Here is a 27,123-nt window from a genome sequence, read left to right as displayed (position 1 = left end):
TTCAAATATTTTTACCTGAATGGTAAAACCACTGGCTAAACGGTTCTTGGAGTATGCGAATATAACGCATTAAAGCGATATTTTTTTATGTAAAATGTACCAGGAGAGGTGTTCGCATTTCACAATCAATCCACTGAGGCAGTACTGTGCACGCATATTTATTTAACAAAATAAACATGGCCAAAACAAAATGCACTTCTTGCAGTGCCCTGCCACAATGCCCCACAAAATGCGTCGAGTCAAATGGATACATCCGAGGTCGTCAAATAATATTCTGCGTGACATTTTGCACAGATCTACTGATAGTAATATTGGGAAGTAGGTCTATTAGTACGGATTTATATGCATACTATAGTGAACCTGTGCAGCATTTTTCATTTGACGCACTGAATACATATAAAGTGTCTCAATTTCCGGAGGAATTAAAGTTTCACTTTGAACTGGTGTATTTAGTGACCGCCTTGGTACCCTCAGAGACGGCGTGTTTCGCGAGCTCTCCGGGTAGCAGAAGGCGGACGGCTGTCTGCACTTCACGGCTGGTGATGGTGGACCGCTTGTTATACTGGGTCAGTCGGGAAGCTTCTGTCGCTATCCGCTCGAAGACGTCGTTGACGAAGGAGTTCATTATGCTCATTGCTCTGCTCGAGATACCGGTGTCTGGGTGAACCTTTCAGACATGCCAGACAGTGGGGAAAATGACAAGAATATGAAATAGTGGGTTATTTAATGACAAACAAGTTCAAGTACACATAACAGGCCATGCAGGCCCTGCAAGGTCGATCCGGGAAGCACTCCACTGATTTTTACGCCATCGCAGCGTACCTGCTTCAGGACTTTGTAGATATACACCGCGTAAGTCTCCCTTCTTTTGGCTTTTCTTTTAGTCGTCTTTCTCTCACCGGGTGCTTTCCCCCTCTTTTTTGCAACATCATTACTCATTTTCAGATGCACTGAAGTGGAATACATCAAGCAAAAAGGGTTTTAAAAAGTTATGTATGCATTTATACATTTTAATTATAAATAATACCAACCTCTTGTAGGCTATATGTTTCCAAATTATAATGTTACGATTTTGGTTTTAATACGTATGCCCACCGTTTCTGCATACCATGATCTACTTTTCTATAGTTCTTAATTGGTTTAATTGGCACCATACAATTTTCACGAGGTTAGAAATTTACCTGGTGTGGCTGCTTAGGAATCTACATAAAACCCCACTGTTCCCATTTTCATTTGAATCTTCAACAGGGTACTATAATAATGTTCGTTCCAGTGCGCAGCGCGAAAGACAGACACCCGACAAAATATTCGATTGAAAATTGATTGTGTTGACAAGCTATAGATGGGATTTTCTTAGACATGAACTACTTGTCGCTTGATTTCAATTTCTACGGTCGGTTGTTTCATAATGTGGCCTATACTTGTGTAAGATACTAAATGTTGAACTTTATGGTTTATTTTTTTGAAACTCACAACAACACTAATTAGTCGGCCACTCGGCCTTGCTGTTGAAATGGTAAGCACTTGTCTGCGAATCAAAAAGATTGCAGATATCCAAGGGGATTTATCGACGTTTTAATGCGTTGTGCAAGTAAAGGTCGCATTATTTCGGTGTGTGACTAATTAGGATTAGAAATCATCTTTTTTCATAAACCCACTATCAATGAACGTCTCCTGATTTCTGCAGCAGGTCTACACATTGAATAACACACCGGTTTGAGCTCCTTGTTTACTTTGGTTTTCAACTGGCTTTGAGTGGTAAATGCGTGCAATTTGTATATTAACCACTGGGTGTCGCCTTTGTAATAGTGTACGATAGTGTACGCCCAAAGGCACAAAAAAATTTGTAATCGGCAAATGATTGAGATCAGCTTCAAGTTCTCTTATGCAACCATCTCTGGTATTAAAATAATGAAAATTTGAAATCTTGCTGAATTCCAGATTAAAAAAAAAAAAAAAAAAAAACTTTTCAAAGGCTATTTTAAGAAGCAGTAAAAACTCTCCACCCAAGTCTAATCTGTATGTAATGTAAAAACATGGTGCACTAAGTGCCCAAGTGTTCACTAATAAAATAAAATGCATGTGAAGTGTATATTAATATGGGGACACAAAAAAGTGTTGAGTGCCACAGTCTTGCAGGTGCTCTTGGTCTGAGTGAAATACAGAATACGATTAACACCGGGTCACCTGAGTTCACTTAGCCTAGCATTTTAACCTGTTTAGTAGTGCTTTGTCTGGATGGACCATAATCTGTCTTCTCAAACACTCCAGGTCCAAGGTTGCTGATCTGTAAAATATGACAGATTGTTAAACACACTTGATGGAGCCAGATGGTACTGCCTCTTTTACTGGAGTCCTGTTTTAAGGCATTAAATGCAAGGTTTTTCACACAAAAAAGGAAGGCAGTGCTATAGTAGTTGGTGGATCTTGGAGCTTGTGTGCGTTTGTCTATTCTGTAAACCTTGTCTTAAGTTGAAATAATGAACTTTTTTCAAATTAATACTGCAGTAAACTTTACACAATACATTATAGATTGTGTTGCATGTTTATTATGCAATCTTATCTGGCAGATGTACAGATTAATGCAAATAAAAAGGCTAGTAGAACAGCAGCACAGAAACATCTTGCATGACAACATGGTGTTGTTGAATAGAACAGTATACAGTATTAGTCAAGTCACTTTGAGCTTTTCTTGGCTGTACCAGCTAGTTAGTGTACCAATTTTAAGCTACCCATCAATGGTTTCAACTAATTGTACTAATAATTCAGTAGTAAGATCTTAAGTGATTCCAGCCACTGTGTGTTGTGAGTTGTTCCCATCCACAGGGAGTTCAGTTTTCAAAAAGAGATAAATGGCCATTTGTCCATCTCTGTTCTGTGGCGCACGTGTCTAAGAGAGTTTGGGCTCAATATAAAAGTGCACTCCCTGAGTGATCACTGAAGGCCATGCAGGCTAACCAGTGTTGATGGAGCAACAGCGTGCCATCATTGTTTCCAGTATACAGTATTGCCAGTGGTCAGGTGTAAGGCTAACAAAGTCAGGTCTTTCAAAGTGGTTCTTACTCAGTGGAAGGAGTTTCCAATGTAAGTGAGGCACATGCATGTTATTTTATTTATCAGGACAGGGCACACTTCCTCTTACTTGGAGGCGGGTTTACTCTCCTCAGAGCAACATTGCGTGCCACTGAGGTGAAGGCACAGGGTGTATGTGTACTGTCACTCACACACATACTCACTGGCAGAGATGGGCAGTATTTTAATTGTGTGTATTTGAAATGTGTTTCAATTACTTTTGTGGTATTTTGTCATTTGTGTTTGATCAGTGTGGAAAAAAATTGAAAGTTGTTATATTTGCTATACACGTAAGGCATTTGGATTTGAGATCAAAAGATCAATATGGGACATAAGTACATACTATCAGTTTTTATTTCATAGTATTGACATGTGTGCATGTTTTGCCATTTTACAGAAATGTGCTGTGTTGTGTTCCCCCATTTCCTGCAAAATACAGATGGTAGGGTCAGAATTGGGCATGAACAGCATGAATCCATGGATCCATTCTGCCTTTTGTCAATGGTGCAGGCTGCTGCTGGTGGTGTAATGTTGTGGGGAATGTTTCCTTGGCACACATTTGGCCCCTTAATACCAAATGAGCGTCATTTGAATGCCAGCGCATGGCTAAGCATTGTTGTTGTCCATGAGCACCTCTTTATGGCCACAATCCAGCCTTTTTCAAAGGAATAATTCAAGCAGGATAGTGCACTATGTCACAAACCTTGCGTCATCTCAAGCTGGTTTACTGCCAGTGGCCCACACAGTTCCGAGATCTCAATCCAATAGAGCACAAAAATATAGCAAAAACTTCCACTCCCCCCCCCCCATTCCCTCCATTATGGGGTAGCTAGCTTTACTTTTGTGAAGATGGAACTCACCTACGCTAGCCACTGCTAGCACCACACCAGTGGGTTTCAGTCTGCTGTAGCCTGCCTGGAAGCATGGCAAAATTCTGTACATAAGCATGCATATTTACAAATGCATTATAAGCAAACCACTGTAGTGGCCAACCTATACACGTTTTCTTTTGTTCTTGTACAACAACAACAACAGCGATATACAGTTTGCCAGAGTATGATAGCAATGACTGAGCATAATTGTTTTATAATATTTTCACAGTAAAAATCTTGCATATTATGCCTTTAACATCATATTCATTATTTCATTTCATATCTAGTGTGCTGGAGTGCAGAGCCAAAATGAAAAAAAAATTGTGTCACTGTCCAAATACTGCTGGACGTGTGTGTGTAATATTTATTAGTGTAATGCTCTTGGTGGTAGTTGAGGATTAAACAGTGGTTCAAGTGCTTCCCATTCTGTGTTTGTAGGAATAACTCGGTCTCATCTGTGCAAGGACAAGCGCTGACTAGTAGGCTACTTCAGGAGGACATGTTTTGGACACTTAACACAAAGAATCCATCGCCTTCCAGCCTTGGTAAGTCACTTGGTGAGTGTGATTGTAAGTGTCAGCTGCGGAATGTATGATGTCATCCCGGCAGACAAATGCATGTTCTGAACAGCTTCTTAATTTATTCTTTTTGGCCGTTTAACCTTTGACATCCAGTCTACACGGTCAATTGAGTGGTGATGTTGTATTTGTCCATGGTACAAGGTATTTCGGTGAGGTGTTTCTCCTGGAGATGAGCAGTGGTGGTCCTAGCCTATCTGGTAGCCATTTTACCTAAATATTCAATTTAAGTAATAAAAATATGAAAATATAATTACAAACAGAGGGATAAATATTTAAATGATTAAATTACAAATTTCTTTCCCTAGGCAACTGAATGTATTTTCTATGCCTAGGACTGCTGTTGGGGGTGCGGGCTGATTGAGGATGGTGTCTTTCTATTTTCGTGAATGTAAACTATGCTTACAGAAAGTCCTTCCAATGATCCAACATTTATGATTGTCGTAAAAAAAGCAATCTGATAATGGTGGAAAGATATGATTCCACTGCTGCGCAGTCTCACCTGTGCTTTGTGCTGTTTTGGGGTTATTTCTGGAAAAATCAATGTGGAAGGCTTGGAAGTATGTGAGGAAAATGGTTAATTAGAGGAATTAGTCTGGGGAGCCCACTGTGGCTCTGCTGCAGCTAGACGGCTCGAAGTCCAGGGCAAGCATTCGGCATCACTTCAGAGTTCTCCTCCACAAACCACTGGGGTTCTGCCAAAAGTAGCTTCATCAGGCAAAATCTCACCCTAAATTAGAAATGAGCTCATTATTCAAAAGCATGAGCAAGCTGCTTGTATTTCTTTAGGGTACTTCGGGGTGCAGTGATTAAATGCCTTTTGATCAATGGAGCGTTCCTGCCACAATTGGAATCCCTTATTTATTATTGGGCCCTGCTTCGCAAACTTGCCGGTGCTTCAGCCAAACACCCTGCCTGTGGTGATAGAAAGGATAAAATTGTTCCTTGCAGGAAGACAAAACTTTTCAGTAGATTACTCCGGGTATCCAGGAAGTTGGACCTTGTGGGGTGCCGAGAAGAATGTCTTAAAACTCTTCCCAAACGAGTGCGAACTTGAGCACAGGACCTGTTCGCCGCCGACCACTTTCACAGCCTGAATTCGTTACCTTCTTTGTCCAGATGGCTCTGAGGACTTAGTTCCTTTTCACTATTAATAGGGACTGTTCATCTTAAGGGGTCACTCATATAGAAAATTATTTTTCAGACCTTGCTTACCAGCCTAGCCTTTGGTGCTCATCTGAGAGACAGCAGAGACCTACTGTGACTTTGCATGTAAATAATAGTATGGGGCATGCCCCCGCCAAGGCGTAACTTGGCGGGATGGCATACCTGCCATCCCAAAAATGGCTCCTCCCCCTCCATTGGCGAAAGTGAAGTAGCGCTTTAATACAGCAACATGCTCCTGCTCTTCACTTATTAAGCTGTGAATTGCAGTAAGCTTTTCTCAGCAGGGTATTCTTGCCTGTGGGTGACTTGTTGGGGTGGATTACCTTGTATTCACTGTAAAGACTGCTACATGTTGGCTGTACGGAACGTTCCCCCCCGCCCCACCGCCACACACACACATACACACACAGGCTTGCTAGTGGCATGAATAGTGGCGATGAACACTTTCAACAATAATGAGGACGGTGCGTTCACAATGCAGGATTCTCCAAGTTCGAACAACCTGTGCTCATTTTCATACACATGTCATGCCTTGACTGGTGAACTTGTACTTGGTCTGGTTTACATTGTTCCATCATTAATTCTGTCTGGGTCAGGGAAACTAACCTTAAATTTAGACAGACCACTAACCTCCATTATAACTGGAATGCACTAAGACCTGTCACAGGTCTAGGAGAACTAAAAAAATGTACTTTTTAAAAAGCAAATGCAATTTTGTTCAGTTTTGAGTTCTATGATGCAGATGTAGCTAACTAGCTGTTGAAAGTCCCCTTTGTTCATTGGAGTGTTAAAATATGAAAAAAAAAAAAAAAAAAACTTTCATTATGTCAAGAAATATGAATAAAAAATATATTGTAAATGATGTGAAAATAATAAATAAATAAATACTGGATAATGATTGACCAAGAGGGTGTTGAGATGGTATAATGCATGGCTATGGTTTGTTAGGGTTTATCATTTTAGCAAATGAATGCACAAGCCCGTTGAACACTCTGTTTATAGTGATATTCACATCAATTAGCACTACTACATAGCAATAGTTGATTAGTTGCAGCGGGTCTTGATTAATTGCAGCACATAGCCGATCCAAACCTCAGTTTTACAGATTGACCAGTCAGCTGAACAGGGTACGACCTCAGGAGCAATCTGTCCTTTTCCTGCTTCTTTTTAAGCAATGAATAGATTCTCTTGTATTATAATTGATGCAGAAAGTGCACATCATACAGAAATGAGTCTCGCTTTCCGCTGATTAAAAACTGGAATTACACCTTCTGTACAAAACGTGTTTTAATGTGTCACTCGGTGCAGATGGATGCCTTCATTAATGAACAGCGCTAGGAGCAGTTTAAATTGAGCTGGGAAAAATGCTGCTTTCTCATCGACAGATTGATGTTCTCTCTTTAGTGTTCCCTCTTCACTGTTCCCGCATTTCATGCTTTTATGGCTTGGCTGGAGTCACCCTTCCCTTCCTTGGACTCACAGTCAGTATTGCCTCGCTATAGTTGTTTTCATGGTCAGTCATTTTCAGTTTCTCTGCAGACTAGTCTTACAGTATACAAACTTTTAGTTTGTAATGTTTTCAGTTTAGAGACTGTATGCCAGGTAGCTGTTTTTAAAATACAAGTTGTCAGCTACAGGCAAGTTTTTATAATTGTGTTTTTTGAGACACTGGTGTTGGGGAAAAATAATGTTATGAAATCCTGTTTACTTTATGATATTTGAATGGTTGAAACTAAAGTTAGTGTTCTGAGTTCTGAGCATTTTAGCATAACCTTCAGAATTCTGAGCACTGGAACTTCACTTTCAGTTTTATTTTTGAATATTGAATTAGCTCATGTCTAGAAATATGAATGGTAGTTCTACAGTGAGCTTCTCTGTTGCAAGTTTGGAGAGACTTTTTTTCTTTTTGGAGTGCAAAAGGTCTAATGGCATTTTTTGAATGTCATGGACTCATTAGTTTATGAACAATATGCAGTCTTGCACTGAAAACATTGTCCATATTTCAAAAATATCTCTTGCTTTTGAATAACCATTTTTTCAACTGGTGCATAACCAATCAGGTTTTGAATAAAAATAAAGAAATAAATAAGTATAGCTGATTGATTTTCTGCAGCAAGAGATGATGACGTATGGAAAACCTCACTACCCGTTGACTGGAATTGTTTTGTGTGGTGGAAAACTATTATACTGCTAGCACAAATACGCAAGCATGTCAGGCTCTTCTCATCAAGTAGAGTGTGTTTTTCTTCAGCAGGAAACATTGGAAATAAAATGCGCAGCACTTTCCTCTAACCAAGTGGACTGTCTTGTGTTTTTGGCAGATCTCTAAAGGGATCTTGCTTATACTGGCTGCCGAACTTAAGAGGTTTTTTTTTTATTACTTTATCATCACAATGCAACCTATTTTGATCCCAGGCCATTCTTAGAGAATGAGAATGTTGTGGTCGGTATAAAATAATATAATACTGCAGGCCTTTATGCCATATGCTTATATTGTTATTTGTTCCCATGAAAGGTAGAATTTATTGCCTGAGGTGGATTTAATGATGCCCTGAAGAGTGCCTCATGTCTGCTTCTGTGCTTTTAGCTTGGTAATGTGCTCCATGAATGTCATTTCAGTGAATATGTAATGACATGCAGACCAAGGATTCGACATGTACTTCATTTCATGCGGCCTACTGGTTTTTCCTTCAGGCCACGATAGTCCATCAAAAAAGCAGTCTATCCCTTAGTTTACAGTACTCAATAATCAAGGTTTAATATCCACAATCTTGTCTGAAAATGAGCACGGTTTGTGTCTCATTTTGAATTTTATATCTGGGTACGAAATGCATTTACCACAAAGATATTTTTATAATGGGTTTGTCTGCTGTGTCTGTTGTTGTGTCTGCTTTGTACTGTATTGTATTTTATTTTAATGTGCTGTTTCTCCTTGTAATATCTTTTAACTGAGCTGCCCTCTTGGCCAGGTCTCCCTTGTAAAAGAGATTCTCGTCTCAATGGGACTCTCCTGGTAAAATGAAGGTTAAATAAAAAATAAAAATAAATAAATGAGTTTGAGATATAAGGCACCCGGGCCCCAAAACTGTCTGTAGAATTGGTGCAGCATTTCTTCTTCACAGAATATACCATTTTTTCTTATGCCCATTTTAAGGGGCAAGCCTCAGAGCTGTGCAGACAGTTTGCTGCTTTTTAACTGCTAATGGCCCTGGCACGGTCTTGCCTTCCGCAAGGCCCCGACATGCTCAACTCGTCCGGCCGCAGATGGGCGTGGGGACACGGACGTTGGCTAGTCGTATTTTCACACTGCGCTTTGTTGCTTGCACTCTGCATGCATTCCACACGTGCTCGAAAAGCCAAACATGGTGGAGATGGAATAAGAAGCATGTTGAAATTGTTTTCCTGTGCACTATGCAGATGTAGTAAGCACGCATGTTCTGGCATTGGGCAACTGGTCAAATGGTAAATGTGTGTCTGTGTTATGTTTGTTGGTGACCACCTTACTGTGAAAAATGACCGCCGATCAAAATGGAAAATAATTTCTCAACATTTTCTAAGCTTCTCCAGGCAAACAACTTGCTCAAATTATTCCTATAAATTTTTCTGGTGCTTGAAATGATATCTGAGATGCTAGTGCATCATTCTGGTGGGCCGGTGAACTGGAAGTTTTTGGGTTTTTTTTTGGCATTAAGTAAGTCCCTCCTGGACTTCCTGATTTATTTCTAGTGCTAATTAAGTCCCTTGTTGCTGCTTGATTGGTCAGTGCATTCTGTCCTAAGTGATGAAAGTACTGCTGAAATGCAATCAAGGGACTTTTCCCAAGGTGATGTGGTGTTGCAAATGGGTGAGGTGTCCTTTTAGACCGCAAGATGCACACTTTCAATACGTCAGTTTCTAGTCTTTACATATTAACAGCACTGTAAACTGCAAACACAGCATAAAATGGGCCCATCTCCAACACCTGCTGTGAAATCTTTATTTATTGTGTCGCTGGGTTTCACATTTATGCAATACTAATTTAAAAAATAGCTGTGTCCATAGTATAATTCCATAATTGGTTCCAAATAGAAGGAACACTTAATTGAGAACTTGGTCATTTTTTATGTTTTATATATATATATATATATATATATATATATATATATATATATGTATGTATGTATGTTGAATATATGTTGAATATATTGAATATATATTGAAAAGCATTCAGCTGATAACTATATGATGGTAGCCATAGCAGCTACTGGTTCAATATTAGGACAATAAACATCGGATCAGCATGGTAGCCTATGGGCAATTATGGCTCTGCTCCTGTCTATGCTGAAATAAAGTAGCATGTTGACCAAATTAACCTGAAAAATCTATGTATTGTAATATGAGGACAAGTCTAGATATTGAGTCAATGGTCCAGAGAATAGTTTATTTACTTATTTATAGTGTTTAAAGGGTAGGATGATTAAAAAAAACATTGGCTTTCAGTATAACAAAGGGAATAAAATAACAGGGAATATCAAATTCCCTTGGTAGTGTCCTCTGATAAAATTATTCAAAGTGATATGATATTATACCCAATTTAGATTGTTTAAACATGTAATTCAAGGATAACAGGCTCTGCAGGAAGCTGAGCAAATTTGGCTGCCATTATTGACTATCAAAATCATAGATTCCAGTTTCTTTTGATCTTAGTTACTTTCATGTACTTTTGTGTGACTGTCCTTTTACCTTTCAAACACTGCTGCTTTCTCACCCAGCTCCATGGCACTTTCTCCTTCCCTGTTAACATCATCTTGTACTCTCTCTGTCCCTCCCTGTCTTTGCTGTGAACCCACCAGACGGAAACATGTCACAAGACTAGTACCAACTGTTAATATGTGCAAGTTAGCCAAAATGAGGATTACTATTGTCGATTGTATTCTGTCTTAATTTTCAAGATTTGCTTCCCTGCTCAATGCCTTGTACCATCTCTCTCTCTCTCTCTGACACATGACAGTGAGTCAGAAAAGTAGTACCTACTAATACACATTAGGAGATTCATAGGCTACATAAAATTGCGAAACCATTGAGTGTCAGTTTAGCTGAGGCTACTTTTATTGCATTTGATTTGTCTAATGATGGATTACAGCCACATACATTCTAGTAGCATGTACTAGCATGCTGGAAATTACATGAGTTGAAAGCATGAGTTGAAACTGAATTGTATGGTCTTGCTCATGTGCAAACTGCTGTCTTCATTTTAAAGCTCCATTTTCCCTTCACTACTGGAACATTTACAGCTGGTTACAGGCTAATCTAATGTTGCAACTATTTAAACCATATTTAACAAGCATCAATGTCTCAAAATGACCTAAAATAGTTACAAACATTATCTTCTTGAAGTTTGTCCCCCAAAATTACAGTTTCTGACAGAGGAAACTCTGGATGTGTGGATGTGTGCTCAAGGATGTGTGCACAGAAATGTTGTGTGTGTAATTGCATAAATGGTGGACCTGCAAACCCTGCATCAGTCTGTTTCCGTTTCAGGTGTCATTTGGACGTATCAACTACTTATTGGCTATAGGCTAAGTATGCCTAACTGTGTGTTTATTCACATAGGATCTGCGTTGAACATTATTAACCGTTATTAGCCTGCTGGCTAAAATACTGCAAGCTAAGTTCTTAGCGAAAGAAAATTAACATTTCAGCAACTACTCTACTTACTTGGTTATCAAGCTAACCAGGTAGCCAGCGACTCCAGGCCCAGCAGTGCTGACTTCGTTTAGCTACAGAGTGCAACATTTCTGTGATATGAATTGAACCAAATTTTACGTGGCTTTATTACCTAGCAAGTTTGCAGCTAACTAGCTAGTTGCTAACTTTTGAGTCAATAAAGCCAGCTACAGAACCATTTTAGCTACCTTCATAACTAAGAAAGCTACACACGAGGCTACAAAGTTAACTAACATACCAGTAACTTGGTTGTACGCATGTGCAAAACAATGGGCCAAAGTACACAATCATGTGATAGCCTTTTTTCCGATAAAGGTCCAAATGACACTTGAACCGGAACAAACTGATGTAGAATTTGCAGGTCCACCATTTTTGCAATTACAGTGCGTCTCACATTTTCCATGTGTGGTGTGTAGCTAATAGTGCCCCAACAACAACAAAGTGGTGCATTAATGGTCCCCTTAGATGAATGCATCGGTGACTTTTATGCATCTCCTATTAATTATGATTTTGAATAACGATGATCATACTCATATAATAATCATATTCTCATCAGATCATTAGAATTGTCAGTGTTCTTTATGTTCAGATGAAAACATCAATTTCTGTGCTAGCAGCAGCTCAGTACCTCCTTATTGCGTGCTGGATGGGATTCCTCTATTGAATCTGGTTCTGGATCAGCAGAAAAACCCAAACGTTTTGACAATCCAACTGCTTGTTTAAATACTCAGTTCGCTGTTTATCCTATTCTGGTTGCCTTATTGATTGATGGATTTAGTAATATGCTCCTCAGATTTCACCAGGTTTATTAATGTTTGCGAGATTGTTCACCAAGTATGCTGAAGTCTTTTTTTTTTATACCCCATACTCCACCAGCTGAGCTGTGCAGTCACTGTGGTGGAGTACTACATTTAACATAAGGCAGGTAAAGACAGACTACTCACCCCTCATTGGCCTGACCAGTCCTGTTTACGCAGAGAGGTGCTGAAAATCCTGTCGAGTGAAACCATTCTTTCCCTGACAAATCCGTGGCCAGTGGCGTGTTGCCTTACGGGGACTCCTGGACACGGTTTGCACCTACGAGGTCCTGGATGAAATTGAACACACTTTTTAAGCAACATCCCCCCTCCCCCTTTCCCCCCCCCACCCACAGGAAATATTTCAGAAGATGCTTGTGCGCTTGGTTCAGTGAGTTTTCTTGCAGCGAAACGCTCTGCTATTATTAATCTTGTGCTCTGAGTCTCTCCAGAGATTCGGTATTAACCATGCTGGCGTAGACTGGCAGTTTTTAAGCCATTCAATGCATCCCTTTGAGTTCACAGCACTCTCAATAGTAATGAAGTCTTATCAGGATCAGTGAAGATAAATGCACAGCAGGACAGTGGGTTATAATCTGTAATCAGCTTCTGATGTTAGAGCCCTTGAAAGAGTTTTTTTCCCCCACTTTGACGATCACAATTTGATCTTTTCACTTACTGAAATTTGTTCCCACGCATTTTCTTCAAAATAGGGGATGTTTGGAAACAAAACATTTATTTATTGAAGCCACCTCTTTAATTTGAGGTGATTAGTGGGCATTGGCTCTTTAGTCAGATCAAATTTCATCAAACACCATATGTTCAATGGTTTTCAATTCTAGGGAGTGTTGACCATTAAATCTATGATGGTCATGGGGACATTTACAATTAGCCTTCAGTTAAGCAGCGTTGTTAGTAAAGCAGAGATGTTTTTGTTGGCGCTGTGCTTCTGTTTTGTCCCAGTTGAATGAGTCCTTTGGTCATTTCACTGCAGTCATGTGGCCTGGAGTCATCCTTACGCAGCTGCCTACACTGAGTCCATACAAAGTCAAGATCATTTTTTGGTGGAAAGAGGCACATTTGTGCTCTCAAGTGGTTCATCCCATTGAGACGTGAGTACAGAGGGCAACGACGTTCCCTATTGGTCGAGTCGTATTTGGACTACCAGAGCAAGCAGAGGCTAGCAGTCCCACAGGTGGACCCGTGACTGGCCATTGTGTCGGAATTCAGTTGGCGTGGAAACCCCAACCGCCTTGCTCACCAGTGACTTGGCTAGTCGGTAGGGTCCTTCAGCGTATTAACGCTCACTGGGATGAGTGTTGGCATGGGCCAACAGTTGCAGTTCTGTGTTTTAAATTGAGGTGAAAAGCTAGATGAAAAGATATGCCCATCTTTGGCTGGACCGCAACAGCGGGGCCAGCCCTACAAATACCAATGTCTGTGAGTGACTGACTGACTGAGTTACACCATTGGTCGGCTGGATCACGTGTTAGGTCCAGCTATATACTAGGTTTTAACCTGGTCTTGTTATTACTATATCACATCTGAAAAATCTATCTCTCCTTGGTCGTAGCCATTTTTTGAGTGAATTCAAATGAAACCTTGCAGTCTTATTGTATCACAAATTTCATGATGGCGCTCCCCACAGTGCGCCATCATGGTACTCTCTTAGTCACTTTTTCATACTTGACTGAGAGATCTGCACAAGAATTCCAATGCCCTTGTACATCTGTACCTGAGCAAATGGCAAATAAAACTTATGTCTTATGTCATGTTAAAATAAGGATGAATTTGCCAAACAAAAAGGGATTTTGCCACACTGGGTACACAAAAAAAATAATAATTCTGTTCCAAGTCAGTATCCAGTCTATGTGTGGCTATGCCCACAAAAAGGTTTCTGTAAATGACCCGGTATTTTGGTTAAGAAGCACCATGCTAAATTTGGTAGCTATATCTATAAGTTAAGTTGGAAGAAAATGTTTTCTGTAAAGGAAATATGTAATTTAGGGAAATTGGCCATTAAAGCTAATGTTGTGCTTGGTCATACTTGACATGGCAGGTATAAAAAATTAAAAAAAACTATTTAAAGCTGTTTCTGATCTGTTTCAGATATTTTATGAAATGACAGTAGCTGTAGAAGCTAAATATCATATCTCAAAATTGACCAATCTAGCTAAAATCGGAAAGTAGGATACTTCCATGACATATTACCTCGAAATGTGCCCATGAACACATCCCAGGAAGGGAATTCAATCTGTAATACATATGAGATTATACTAAGTAAAAAGGGCAGCCATGTTTTTTCAGACTTGTCTTTGCTCAGAGTGAATTTGATCTTTTCCACATTTTGATGAAACTCCTTCAGGCATTTTGCAGTGGGTGGGCTCACACCGTAACAGTCCACCACATTGTGTATTTCAGTCAACCAAGCAGAAATGTCATGTCCCACTGCACAGAGGCTTTAGGTCTGCAACCATGTTATAACTTTCACTAAATGACTTAAAGATGTCAGTCAAAAAAGCAATTTGGCATGAACAAGGCATATGCACCAGGGTAACGGGGGCTTGCTTGCTTGCATCTAATATAGGTTGGGTCCATTTTGGGGTACATCTTGGCTCACTTTTCGCTTGAAAAAATAAATTATGTCAACCCCAGCAGGGAAATGATGAATGTAATAACTAAAAAGTTCTATCAGTATCCATCTAGTATTGTGCTGAGAACATGCCCCCACAGAATCTTCTGGTTTTTGGAGTGTTTGGGCAATTTATGGAACACATAGCACATTGATTGTATGAATGTGAAACAGAGCCCATCAGTCATTAAGGGTCCATCAGTTTCACACAGTGAGGGTTGCTCAGGAAAAGGGTGTTGGCCTTTTTGAACAATGTACCTACGTAAATACAGTTAAAATAAAATCATGAATATCACATTGGCCAAAATGCACAACAGACAAATGCACATCTGAGTTTCTTCATTCTGGGTAATGTGTTCATTCTGGCCTCTAACACTACAAGTGTTCTTTCATGGCTTGTGGTGCCACTTAATAATAAACCAAATGCAAGATGCTTGCCTCATTACTTTGTAGCATTTAGCCCACAGAAGCTGTAACTTTGTGACCTAGGACTGGCAGTGACTAGAATCCTGAAATATAATGTAATGTCAGTTTCTGTATGATACAGCAATGATGGGACACCCGAGGGACATTCTGCCAATGTCATTTTATAGGAACAGAACAGCCTAAACTAAGCCTGTAGACTAAAGTACAATAAAATTACAGCAGTCTATTCATGTACGTGTCCAAATCAGCAACCTCAATTGCATGGGTTCATGCACAGGTCTGTCATTAACAAAATAGTTTTCCTGAAGTAAATGAAACCATTATATCCTTAAACTGTGGTAGATTAAAACAGCAGGCTATATATGTAATTAACACAGAGTTGACCTTGTCCTGTGGTGAAATGGGGCTAATGAATGAATGAAACTCCTTATTTGTATTACTTTACATGACATAACATAATCTTGAAGTAGTAACCGTCTATTTTCCCATGGTTTGTAACCTTTTTTTAAAAGCAGAGTCTGCCCCTCTTTCCTATTTCTTTGGTGTTTCCTTCTCCTAATAAAGAAAGCAGAGTGGGTAACAGATCACAGGTCACAAAGGGTCACAGGTCAGAAGGTGCCATGGCAGGGGTTCGAACCTCCCAACGCAATTTCCAACGCAATTTCAGTAATTTTGTGACTCCGGGCATTAACACAACTGTGGCACAGTTGTAAAAGAGACTGGCTCCATAAGAATAAATTAACTGTGGGTATGATAAGGGGTTGGGTTCATTATTGCCACTCAGATTGCCCCATTCCTTTCCCTTGTAAAAACACTGTATTCTACCACAGCCACCTGCTAATTTTGTCATGGCCAAAGAGCAAGCACGTAATGAGAGGTTCCTGGTTTGTTCATACCTCAAAATAAACCAAGAAATGGTTAACTGACCACAAAATGAAGGTTTTGCAATGGCCGTCTCAGTGTCCAAGCTTGGACCTAGTGAAAAATTGTTGGCTTGAGTTTATGAAGACAGTGAACAGGCAAAGAACCAAATAAAGGATGCCCATTCTGTGAAGATAAATAGTTTGAGGTCCCCAACATGTTCACCAGACTCAAAAAACAATAATGAAGATGGTTCAGTTTTATCCTTGCATAGGGATGGTGCACTAAGTACTGAAAACAGCAGTGTGAATAATTTTGCTGCGTTTGTTTTGGAAAAAAATATTCAATAGCTCACAAGGACAGCAGGGAGCTGGGGCAAATGGTCCGGCAACAGATTGGCGCCAATTCAGTGAATCACTACGGGGAGACAGCAATGATTCGCCCTGATAATGATGCATTTACAACTGCTGTGAACATGCAAGGCCATAGCGTGGATCGGGTGTGCTCGGGGAAGGCCATACCGAAATGTACCGAAATGACCCAAATGCTCCATGGTGGGACCAACTCAGTTTTTGTTTTTTTAGTGGACACTCCAACAAGAGGCATTGATGAAAGGACACCCCCCCCCCTCACCTGTACGGTCAAACAATGCTTGGTCACCATGATACCAGGACATCCCACCATGCATCTGTGAGAACTATGTGGGGTAGCAGAAGCTTTGAACTTTCTATTTTTTTTTTTTTTTCAATTTACAAGGTGCAATGCCCCACACCATCATGCTGTGTACAGTGGGTTTACCTGACCAATAGCAGCAGCTCTTCACTGAGCTTGAGCATAGGAACTAGCAATTCCCTACGAAAAAGTCTCACCTGATCATCAAGTCTAGCAGAAAGCTACTGATTGGCATCCAGTCATTGACTGTCTGAGCATTCCAGAGAAGTCCTTGATGCTGTCCAAAGTGTCCTGCAAGTTCCTTGCGTGGTCCGGCTGGAATTTCTCTGGTGTACCTTTTTAGTGCTGTACTGTAATCCTCTTTCCTGGATTCAAGTAACAATGCTTTTCATCTGATGGCCAGCTACAGGCTGCTGGACATTGGCAACTTCTTAGTGCTTTATTCTAGCCCTGTGATAATGCTTTGCCTATGTTGAATACTTTTGTGTTGTTTTGTTTTTTTGTGTTTGGTTCTATTAAGACATAATATGATGATCGTAATAAATGATGATTAACCCAGGTATGTTAGGGTACTAACCCACAGTGTGTGCCTTTTTAAACACATGGACAGGTGTAGGTCAGTGAACTTCTGTTTTGCTTAACCTATGCCACCTGTATCATCTGCTGTACCATCATGTGTTTCTTTAGTTTTAAATAATACCTGAAGCTATCCTGTTGTAGTGGTTTATTGTCACTCATTTAGGCTTGTTTCATTTTGTAGGATCTTGTGTAGTGTCACATTAACAAATGGACTGCATTTATATAGCGCTTTTTTCCATATATATCCAAAGTGCTTTACAATTGATGCCTCTCATTCACCCATTCACACACACACTCACACACCAATGGCGAAAGGCTGCCATGCAAGGCACCGATCAATGGTTCAGTTTATTAATAAATTATGTTATTAATATTGGTTGACCTTTGTCTATTTGCTTTGTACGGACTGGCTGTACTGACGGACCTCTTTAAATAAAAGTTTAATGTACGTTTTCTGCCCATATGGACATATGCTACGTTTGCTAAACAATCCTCTTCTCCTCTTTATTTTATACAGTCTTTTACTAGCATGCAGTGTTCAGAAATTCAAACAGAAACCACCTCTAAGACTTGCAGACTGAACTTGAACGACAGTCACATTCATTTTTGATGAGCAGCATCTTCAGGTTGCAAGAGAGCTGATGTTAACACAAGGGAATATCTATAACTGTATAAATGTATTTGTGTGATAGTGTAGTTCTTGCTTCCATTCGCTTACAAATTTCTTGTTTCTTTTATAAGCTCCTGTCGTACCTGGTTTTTATTAAAGTATCACGGCTATATAACTTTCAATCCAAACCGCAACTTTAAAGGTGCTCGCTGTGCATATTGAATGAATTGCAAAGATCGAGGGGGCCAGAAAGAGTTTGTTTGGCATTAGGCGGATCTGCTTCAGCTGTTTCCTCTATTAAAATTCTCTACATTACCACTTTCGTACCGTCCACTTGAAAGCCAATTACCTCTGAGAAGTTCACACAGTTTCCCTGCATGCTGCGAAAAGCACACCAGCAAATATTGCACCACTCATGCATTTGCATAATCTGATTTCAGATTCACCCAAAAGGCCAGTAGAATGCAAAGTAGGACCATCGAGATGTCTGATTTTTATTTTCACACCGTTCACGTGGGAATTGTGAGTTATTAAACATGATGCACGTTTCCTGAGAGGCTCAGTCAGTAAAGGTGCTCATCATCAGAGACGGCTGGGCTGTAAAAGCCTTGACGGTACTGGTAAAACAGCAATTCCCCCAACCCAAGGCTAACATGGGTATTTTGGGCCAAGGTTTCTCTGGTTGCCATAGCATTAGCTTCTATTCAAAGGATTGCCTACTTCTTGGCAACAGTACTTTGTTTTTGCTTTTCTTTGTTTAAAGGACAGAAAACAGACCTGTCCTAAAAGAATTTGTATGATTATTATTATTTGCTTTGTTGAGACATGTGGAAAGCAGAGAGGGTAACTGATCGAGACAGGACCACAGCTGAGAAGGTGCCACAATGGGGGAGGATGTGGCTTGTGAGTCGGCTGGCCTACAGCCTGCACTAAACACCCTTATTGGCAACTGTGCTTTTCATGCAGCAAAATATTTATTCAAAGTGATCTCAAGGTGATTTCAAAGGACATAGTTGTAATAAAAATGTGTATATACATATACAACATACAGTAATGTGCACTGAAGTACAGCATGAATATTCATTTACAGATTTTTAAAACAAGTCCCCTGAGATTTATGATAATTTGAGTTGTAGTTGCATTCAAGTTCATTTGTATGTGGTTGCACAAAACAGCGTAATAAAATGATTTGCTTAACAGGGACATTTTGTGAGGAAGTTTTAGCAGGAGGTGTAAAAATACAATGAAATACAAAGCCACATACCTTGCTCAAGAGAGAATCTTTTTTTCTGACCATATTCCACAAGTCAAAAGTTAGGTATCTGGTGAAAGGAATAGGTTATTCTGTTCAAAGGAGTGCATATCTTCACCTTTCAGTTACCTTTATATGGCCTATTGAAGACTGCAGCTGAATTGACTGACTTGAAAGGTAGATCATCTAAAAATAGGCCCATTCACAGTATTTGATGTGAATTTTACATTTTCATCATATTTTTGTATGATATTACATGCATAATAATATTTTAGCTGTGCCTTTCCTACTTTAGATGAATTTATTTTGGTTAAACAGTAAACATAGACTGTGGTAGGTTTTTTCTTTGTCCAAGTCTATACCTGCATACTGGCTTTAATTATTAGGCTTCGTGAAACATTAATGAACTGTATTATATGTTGCCTTACCATTTCTTTCATCAACAAACATGCCTATGTGGCTGTACCAGCAGACAGTCTGTTAGAGCAAAAGCACTTCTCGTCAATTCATGAGCCAACTGTCAAATTGACAAGCGCTTTCTTTAAAATTCTGTCGGTTGATTGGAACATTTCAATGGAACAAACAATATAAAACCGCATAAACAAGACTTCCTCCAAATCTAAATGCTTTGGGAAATGCTTCTTTTGATTAGGACCATCAAACTTACAAACCGCTTCTCTTGCACAACGCTTTAGTATTGCTAGATGCACTAATGCATATTTATTTTTCTGCCTGTGGGTTGACAAGGGTGCTGGTATAGCAGTGTATATGGTGCATTCTTTTGCTCATAATACAAAACTGCATTTCTCCTTCTAAAAAAAAAAGAAATGTATTGTTATCCATGGATTATAATTATTATTATTTTAGATATAATTATTATTATTTTAGACCTCTAATCGAGCTTTACTTTGCCAGGTAAAGTTCTAATAGATAAATAGACTTCATAACTATAGACAGATAATTTTTGCTTTTTCCAACCTGCAGGTCTTCTGCTTTCCGTTATTCCTGCTATAAAAGATGTTTTGGTACTCTGGGGAGCCACGCTCAAAGTTTACCTTTACAAGGTAACCATGGAAACTCAAAATATACACGTGCAAAACACTGGTGTCACCGTGGGTGTCTAGACACATAGAAAAAGCATGGATTGTCTGCAAAGAAGTTTGCATGTAATCTCAACCCTATCCTGTTTCAAACTGTAATATAAATGGTATATTTGATCATTGGATTTTATTGATGAGCTATGGAGAGCTATGGAGATAATTTAGCCTGAAATTTATCTGATTAGGATGCTCCATTAAGACGTTTGTCTGTCGTAAATAAAACGGATTGATTACATTTTATTTCAATTATTTTCAGTGCAGTGCACAGATTGCATTCCTTATAAAAAACAAAACAAAACAACAAAAAAAAACGCTAGCATAAAAAAATAATTTGTAGTCCTATAGGGATACTGCATAAGCAATATTTAAATTACTGAATAATATCAATGTGTTGCTCACTAAAAAAAAAAGAAGCTGAAATTATAAAGACTGGAATACTTGCAAATGGAAGCTTAGGACTGTTTTCAGGAAAAAAATAACTTAAAATATAATATAGTCATGTTGCTGAGAGAAAACTCAGTTTGACAAAATGTCCAGCGTTACGTATATCAACTCGTGAATCATGGAAAACAGGCAGAAAATAGAATAAGGTCTCTGTACTCATCATGAGGTGAGTTACACAGGGTACGCAGGAGTACAGTACCGTAGGTGTTGAAGTAGGAAATGGGACCTTGATGACGTCCCTGTCCAGTCTGTGGTTTAATTGCCTTACACTGATTTGGAGTGAGGGGGTTTTGAAGTGGACGTGGGATCTTGATTGGATCTGACAGAATGTGACCTGTGCTAAAAATGAGGTAAGGGAGCCTGCAGGCACTCGGGTACAGTAGTACTTCTGCATGACTGATTACATGGCTGGGATGGCTTTACAGAACTGATATTCAGCACAGGCCATAGTGATGTTTGGGTACTCCATCAGCAGCTAGGCTAGGGTGGCTGTGGCTAGAAACAGTAACACTACAGGTAGGAGGGTTAATAACCAATAAGAGACAAATGAGATTTGTTCTAAATTCAGACATAGTTTTGAGAGAGCCTCTGCTTTCTGCAGGTTCTGGTATCAGGCGCCTGTCAACAAAAATGCCTTATGGCTAGTTTTCTCCTGTGAAAGTTTTGGCATGTGCAGTTAGCTGGCATGCTTTGTGTAATTAGAATGCAGTCAGGACAGGCTAGGTTAGATATTATGAGTTAAATTCGTTTGAGGTAAGATTCTTGTAGCAGCCATCCACACTAACTGGAGTTTGGACAAAATATAGTTTGTACTTCTAGACAATGAAGGATTGCAGTAATCAACCATAAGTAAACAAATGCATGTATTGTACAGGGTTGTCTTTATCTTTGAGAGATAACAAGCTTCTTAGTTTTGCTGTCTCTAAGATGTCCCTCTGCTAATGTGTTTTTTAATAATACTGTTCCTCTAGATATCCAGCTTTTACTTTTGGAGTGAGAGAAGAGCCAGTTAAGTTTAGGACAAAGCACATAGTCTTCTGGGAGCCAGATACATAATTTACGTTATATTGGAGTTTAATAACATAACAAATCTAATCTTATCGGTTTTTGTCATTTATGCATGGTCCACTGGGGCAGATTCCTCAACTGCATGGTGTATATGTGGAAGCCAACACCGAACACCCTCAGCAAAGGCTAACATAAACAGGAACTAACTGTACACTGAGAGGCGCATAGGCGCAAGAACTGATCCCAGTGGGACATCCATCATTCGCTGGATATAAATTTGACCCTAAACCTCCAAACTCCACCATAAATATCGAGCTGTGCCCTGGCGGCCTAAAAATGCCAAATTTTAAACGGGGCCAGATTTAAAGTGTAGGAGCTCAAATGGAGAACGGTCAACTGAGGGCTCCCTGCTGAAGTGCAAATCTCCCCCAAAAACTGGCAGCGGTACCTTTCTGCTGAGAGGAGGCCCATCCTGTGGCGCTTCATTCAGCGGTAAATTAAACGGGCGAGGGGCTGATAGTGAAGCCGACACCCCTGCTCTGACTGAGACGGGGCTTATCCTCCCATTCAGCCCGCGTCTCCGTCACAGCAGGGATGCCAATTTCCCTATCAGCCGTTCTTTCACTTAAGATTTAATGTATGGTAGACCCAAATCCAATCTGTGTTCTTTCTGTTATATATTACAGGCTTTTTTTTTTTTTGATGTCCTTGGTACATGCATCAAGTCTATTCAAATGAAATTTTCACTGCTGGGGCCAAGTTTCCATCAGTGTAAAATATATAGAAGTAGCACTGCAGACAGTCCTAATGTGGTGAATTGAAAAAGCCAAGCCATTTTAGGTGAAGGTATAGTCAGAGCCTACAGACAACAGTGTATTGAAGGTGCGATGACTGTTTTCTGGTGCTACATTATTCCTGGCCCGTTGTTGTATTTGCTGCAGTATGACTTACTAGTTACTCTTCCTTTAACTATTTCAATAAGCTTGTACTTTCTTATTTTTATCATTTCACTATTTTGATCAATTTAAACGCTGTACTGTAAGTGATGCTTGTAGCCTAAATGGGCCAGCTCCATCAAGTAGTTTAAGCCTATTGTATCATGTCTTGTTCAGTGCTTAATTCCCCATTAATTTTCATTTTTTTATTTTCAATTTTAATCTTTGTTTGTTTTTAATAGAGGATATTAATAAATTGCCCCATTAACTTCAGATCAGAATGAATCCCAGGTATTTTAACCAAGGATTGCCATCTATCATGTCATAATCCATTTAAAAGCCATAATAAATGATCTATGCCTTATTTCTTGTTAATTGGGTTGTATAAAATAATGGCCATTTATAGACAATTGTTCCTAATGATAAGTATAAAAATATGGTAAATTATGATCTTCTGGGATTTGGGGAGTTGGGTGAGCAGCTGCTTTTCCCATTGTAAAAGTTTTGCCAATTGTAAAATTTCATGATTAGTCCATCTTTCCCATGGGTTATATGAGCTTGAAGCCTTGACAGAATATTCCCCTCAGATGTTTAATGCACTAAATTTCCATGTTTATACCGGAGATGTTTATGCTAATGTCATCTTCATCTGTGTAAAAGAGTACCGCATTAATCTGTCATTTGCCAAGTTGAGAGTAAAACCTTGTATATCTGCGTCACGTGCATGGTTGATTAATCCGCTGTCCAAACATTGTAAATCATGTGTGCTAGAACAAACATACGTATTGTATTTCTGTGCATGTGTTGATAAAGGATATTTGTAGCATGGTCTGTCTCTTCACTCTCTTCTGTGCTCTCTTGAATTTGATTTGCAGTGCACTGAAATCTCTTCTTGGTAAGGTCTGACCATTTTCACTCTCCAGATGAGTCTTGGGAGGAATTTCTATGCATATTAGATGGCATGAAAAGGCCGTTTTGGGGGTTGTGTCCAGTCGCAACCATTTCTGGGCCAAATTCCAATCCCTTCTTCCACTAGCCTTGTGGAAAGATACCCCACCTCTGGGCTGGACTGAAGCTATGCTAAATCTACTTTTGGACACACAATTTAAAGCCAAATCTATATCCTTTCCCTGTTCATGGAGAGCCACATATGAATAAAAAAGTCCATGTAAATGTGATTTTTTGAGGACCCATTAACCAGAGGGACCTTTGCAGAAAGCTCCAAAAAAAGTGACGTAGAGGGTGAATTCTTGTCTCACCATTTTGGCAATGGTATAAGAAATATAATTGACATAATACCTGGAGTCAGAACAGACCTGCACTTTATTGAGTTGAGTAATTGGACCTGGCTAAATGTAGCTTCTTTTTGGAGCCAACTAATTAATCTGTCACAGAGGTGTGCGATACCTTTCTGAGTATTGGGAGTGCCAAGCAGCCGTGGAAACAGCGGCCATCTTGCAGCTCTTTCCTCTGTCCTTCTGCCCCCAGTGCCCCCACACCCACACAAACACAAATAGCATTCTCACCCTCCGGAGCCAGAATGCCAGCGCTCATAATTGCAGCGGTAAGTTTGTCGGGGTTGCGTTGCAGAATCGCTGTTTCCAATCAAGTGCAATGATGCATCTGCCAGAACTCATTATGTAGTTTGGCAGCTGCTCGATGCCTTGTACCATATCTCTCTCTCTCTCTCTCCCTTTCTCACTCTCTCTCTCATCATCCGATACTGCTGTGTGCTTGGGTCTCTAAAGAGGAGGCTGTTTCCTGTTGATTTAAAAGAGAAAGAAAAGACAGCACACCTATTTTTGGGTCCATGTTTCAGCCATTTCAAAACCCCATGAAAGTCCTTGTGATACAAACTTCGGACAGGCTGGAGGGGGACGGTTTTTTTTATTTTTATTTTTTATTTTTTATTTTGCTTGTTTATCATTTCCACAGTGGACTCTGCAACCTTGTCCTTACTTTCATATGCAATTCTGTCTCTGGCAATTGTCAACAAAGGTCCCTTGAAGCTCTAGGAATTGTTTCTGAAGATTGATAGTTTAAAAGAGAAGGTTAATATATATAACAGTTTCGTGCATGCCTAAAGATAACTAAAGAGCAAACATAGCTTGTCTGGAGGAAGTGTTGATACAATGTTAGAAAGTTGTTAAAAAATTTCAGCGCCATGAACAGGATTCATAAAGGGAAAGTCACGCATTAATAAAGATGTGCTTCAAATTATACTGCTGAAACAAAAACAGAATATAATGGCTGTAGAGATCATGCATGCCAATAAGCAAGTCACAAACCGCATGAATTACAATGAGAAAACGGCTCTAAAACTGGCGCCTTGCAAGAAAATGCAGGGAATCCTTTAAATGTCCCTGTTTGCAAGGTAATCTAAGCAGATTTTTTAGTTTTATTGATTCCTGTTTAGCAGTTATGTATTGCTTGCTAATTCGGTGTTTAAACTAACACAACATGACAGTGATGTTTTATTTTTGAATTCAGATGTTGAACAATGCTGAAGAAACAAATCAAAGTAATTTGTAATCTTTCTATGAGCAATCTGTCGTACTTTTTTAAATCCAATACGGTAGCTTCTGTTAATTAATAAAGAATATGTCCTTTGTCTTTCATATAAAACAGCACCTATTCAAAGGGAAATTAAATTCCAGTAAATGTCTATTTTTGGGTGTATTTCTTAAATACAACCCCCCCCCCCCACATCTCAGATAAAGCATGCGTTTTACACTAAAGCATTATTTCACAGGCCAGCCTTCATTAAACTGAGTTAAATTTTCAAAGAAGGGGGCTGGGGGTGGCTCGTCCAGTTAAAATAGCCCAGGGCTGCAGAGGATTCCGTTGGCAGAGGTCCGCATTGCGTCATTCTTCGGCGACCCTCGCCGGTCGATAGGGCGCCCACAGGTTTGCCCGTTAGGTTGCGTACAAAGCGTCTTCATCTGACTCTCTGCGCGAGCCCAACTTGTTTAACAGGCAGTATAACAGACTCACAGGCAGCTGAGTGACAGTTGGGGGTTGTCAGTGTCCGATAAGTTTCTGCCTTCCCAGCCAGCTAGCACCCTATGGTCCCTGGGAGACGCTAGGGCCAGCCGTGCATCGCCCCGCCTGGCTGTCGGCCACAGTCTGCCCTGGCAGGACCTGACAGATGCCCTTCTGACTCACCGCTAAGGAGGCTGAGAACCAGAGCGTCTGAGTGGGAACGGGTTATGTGCCAACCCTAGTGACAGGCAGCGGAAGCCCTTCTATCTGTAATGCTGGCCTGATGAAGTAAGAGAGGACAGGCTTCACCTTTTCATTTTGTGTGTCTCGGAAAAGTGTGCATAATTATGTTGCCATTTTATTCCAACAACATTAACATTATCAGTAAAATAATCATTGGAATAATTTGCCATACCTGTTGACTTTGTGAGGAATGCACTTTCAAATTCAAAAAGATGAGGAAATGCATCCAATAAATTGTCTGCCATTCAGGGAAATTCCAAAGAGGCGTTGCATTAAGGACAGGATACTTTAATAAAGATGATTCATAAGTAGCAAAAAAATGCATAATGAAACAAGTAATTATGCATTGCATCACTTTCCTTATGTTGAGTATAAATAATGAGAATGCAGACTGGGTTCTTATCCACTGTGGCAGCAGCCCTACATTCCATCCCAAATTTGGTAAGTCTTCACTGATGTAAATGCTGCAGCCGTGCACTTTTCACATTTCACTGGGTTATACGTTTTATCTCTGAAAAGCAGAAGTTCCATTTCTGTCTGCCCTGACGTGTCCTCCTGAAACGTTCCTGCATATGAACACGTTCATGTTGAGTTTCAGACTGATTAGCATTCACGCCAAGACTTCTTTTGCTTCCCCCTTTGATGATTCCTGCTATGATAACGCGGTACTTCATGCGCCGGACTGCACTTTGGAGATCACTTGGGGGTCAGAGTGGCGTGTGTAAGCACAGGCCTGCTTTCAGGGAAAGACGGACATGTTATGTAGCTACATGGAGGTAAAGTTGAGCTAATATGTCATTATACCCTTCTAAAAACATTGCTTTGAGTGCTCTAGACTCCTGTCACTAAAGTAACACTTCCAGTGTCTCTCTTATTGCGTATCCCATCAGAAGCAATGGTCTTTCTATATGAGCCGGTCAGCTTTGGCTATCAATCTATTAATGGCTTTAGATGTAAGCACTAATTCATTCCTCAATTGCCTAAATTGAGCCACTCTTACTACAATCACATTTCTTAAGTGTTGCAGATCTCCTTGAGATAAATGAATGCTGAACAGCATCCAGGGGAGACCACGTGGCACAGTCTGTAGGGCAGCTGACTGTCAACCCGTATACAAATCACTCATCTGGCTTGGAGTTTGATTCCCTGCTGTTTGGCACCCTCTGCAGTGTGGTGCAGAGGGTGCC

At 39.9% G+C, this 27,123-nt stretch overlaps 1 protein-coding gene and 1 long non-coding RNA gene across 3 annotated transcripts in view; one reads left to right on the top strand and one right to left on the bottom strand.

Moving 5' to 3' along the window:
* Nucleotides 1-27,123, top strand: part of LOC118233063 — a 39,682-nt gene that overhangs the window by 7,842 nt on the left and 4,717 nt on the right. Inside the window, exons 2-3 of one of the 2 annotated variants that reach the window (XR_004766444.1) lie at nucleotides 4,383-4,489; nucleotides 16,696-17,617. This is a non-coding gene — a long non-coding RNA (uncharacterized LOC118233063). Of the gene's footprint in view, nucleotides 1-4,382; nucleotides 4,490-16,695; nucleotides 17,618-27,123 lie in introns of those variants that run through there. The other variant, XR_004766445.1, reaches the window with a different exon arrangement.
* Nucleotides 143-1,120, bottom strand: zgc:92591 (uncharacterized protein LOC436997 homolog). The gene is made up of 3 exons (XM_035428388.1): nucleotides 1,032-1,120; nucleotides 823-950; nucleotides 143-667 (listed from the first exon to the last, which is right to left on the bottom strand). Exons 2-3 carry the CDS (start codon nucleotides 937-939, stop codon nucleotides 431-433), a joined length of 354 nt encoding a protein of 117 aa, XP_035284279.1. The 5' UTR covers nucleotides 940-950; nucleotides 1,032-1,120; the 3' UTR covers nucleotides 143-430.

The sequence above is a fragment of the Anguilla anguilla genome, chromosome 8 (assembly GCF_013347855.1).
Source record: "Anguilla anguilla isolate fAngAng1 chromosome 8, fAngAng1.pri, whole genome shotgun sequence".
In the NCBI taxonomy this organism is placed as follows: Eukaryota; Metazoa; Chordata; class Actinopteri; order Anguilliformes; family Anguillidae; genus Anguilla; species Anguilla anguilla.
The sequence above is the reverse complement of the archived record's forward strand: the minus strand, read 5'-3'. Positions and strand labels throughout refer to the sequence as shown.

What these genes read in the sequence shown, in the direction of transcription:
- zgc:92591 (XM_035428388.1), bottom strand. Translation starts at nt 939, where the DNA reads ATGAGTAATGATGTTGCAAAAAAGAGGGGGAAAGCACCCGGTGAGAGA. An exon ending in TCTACAAAGTCCTGAAGCAG is followed by an intron (nt 668 to 822) that starts GTACGCTGCGAT and finishes CATGTCTGAAAG; the next exon opens with GTTCACCCAGACACCGGTAT.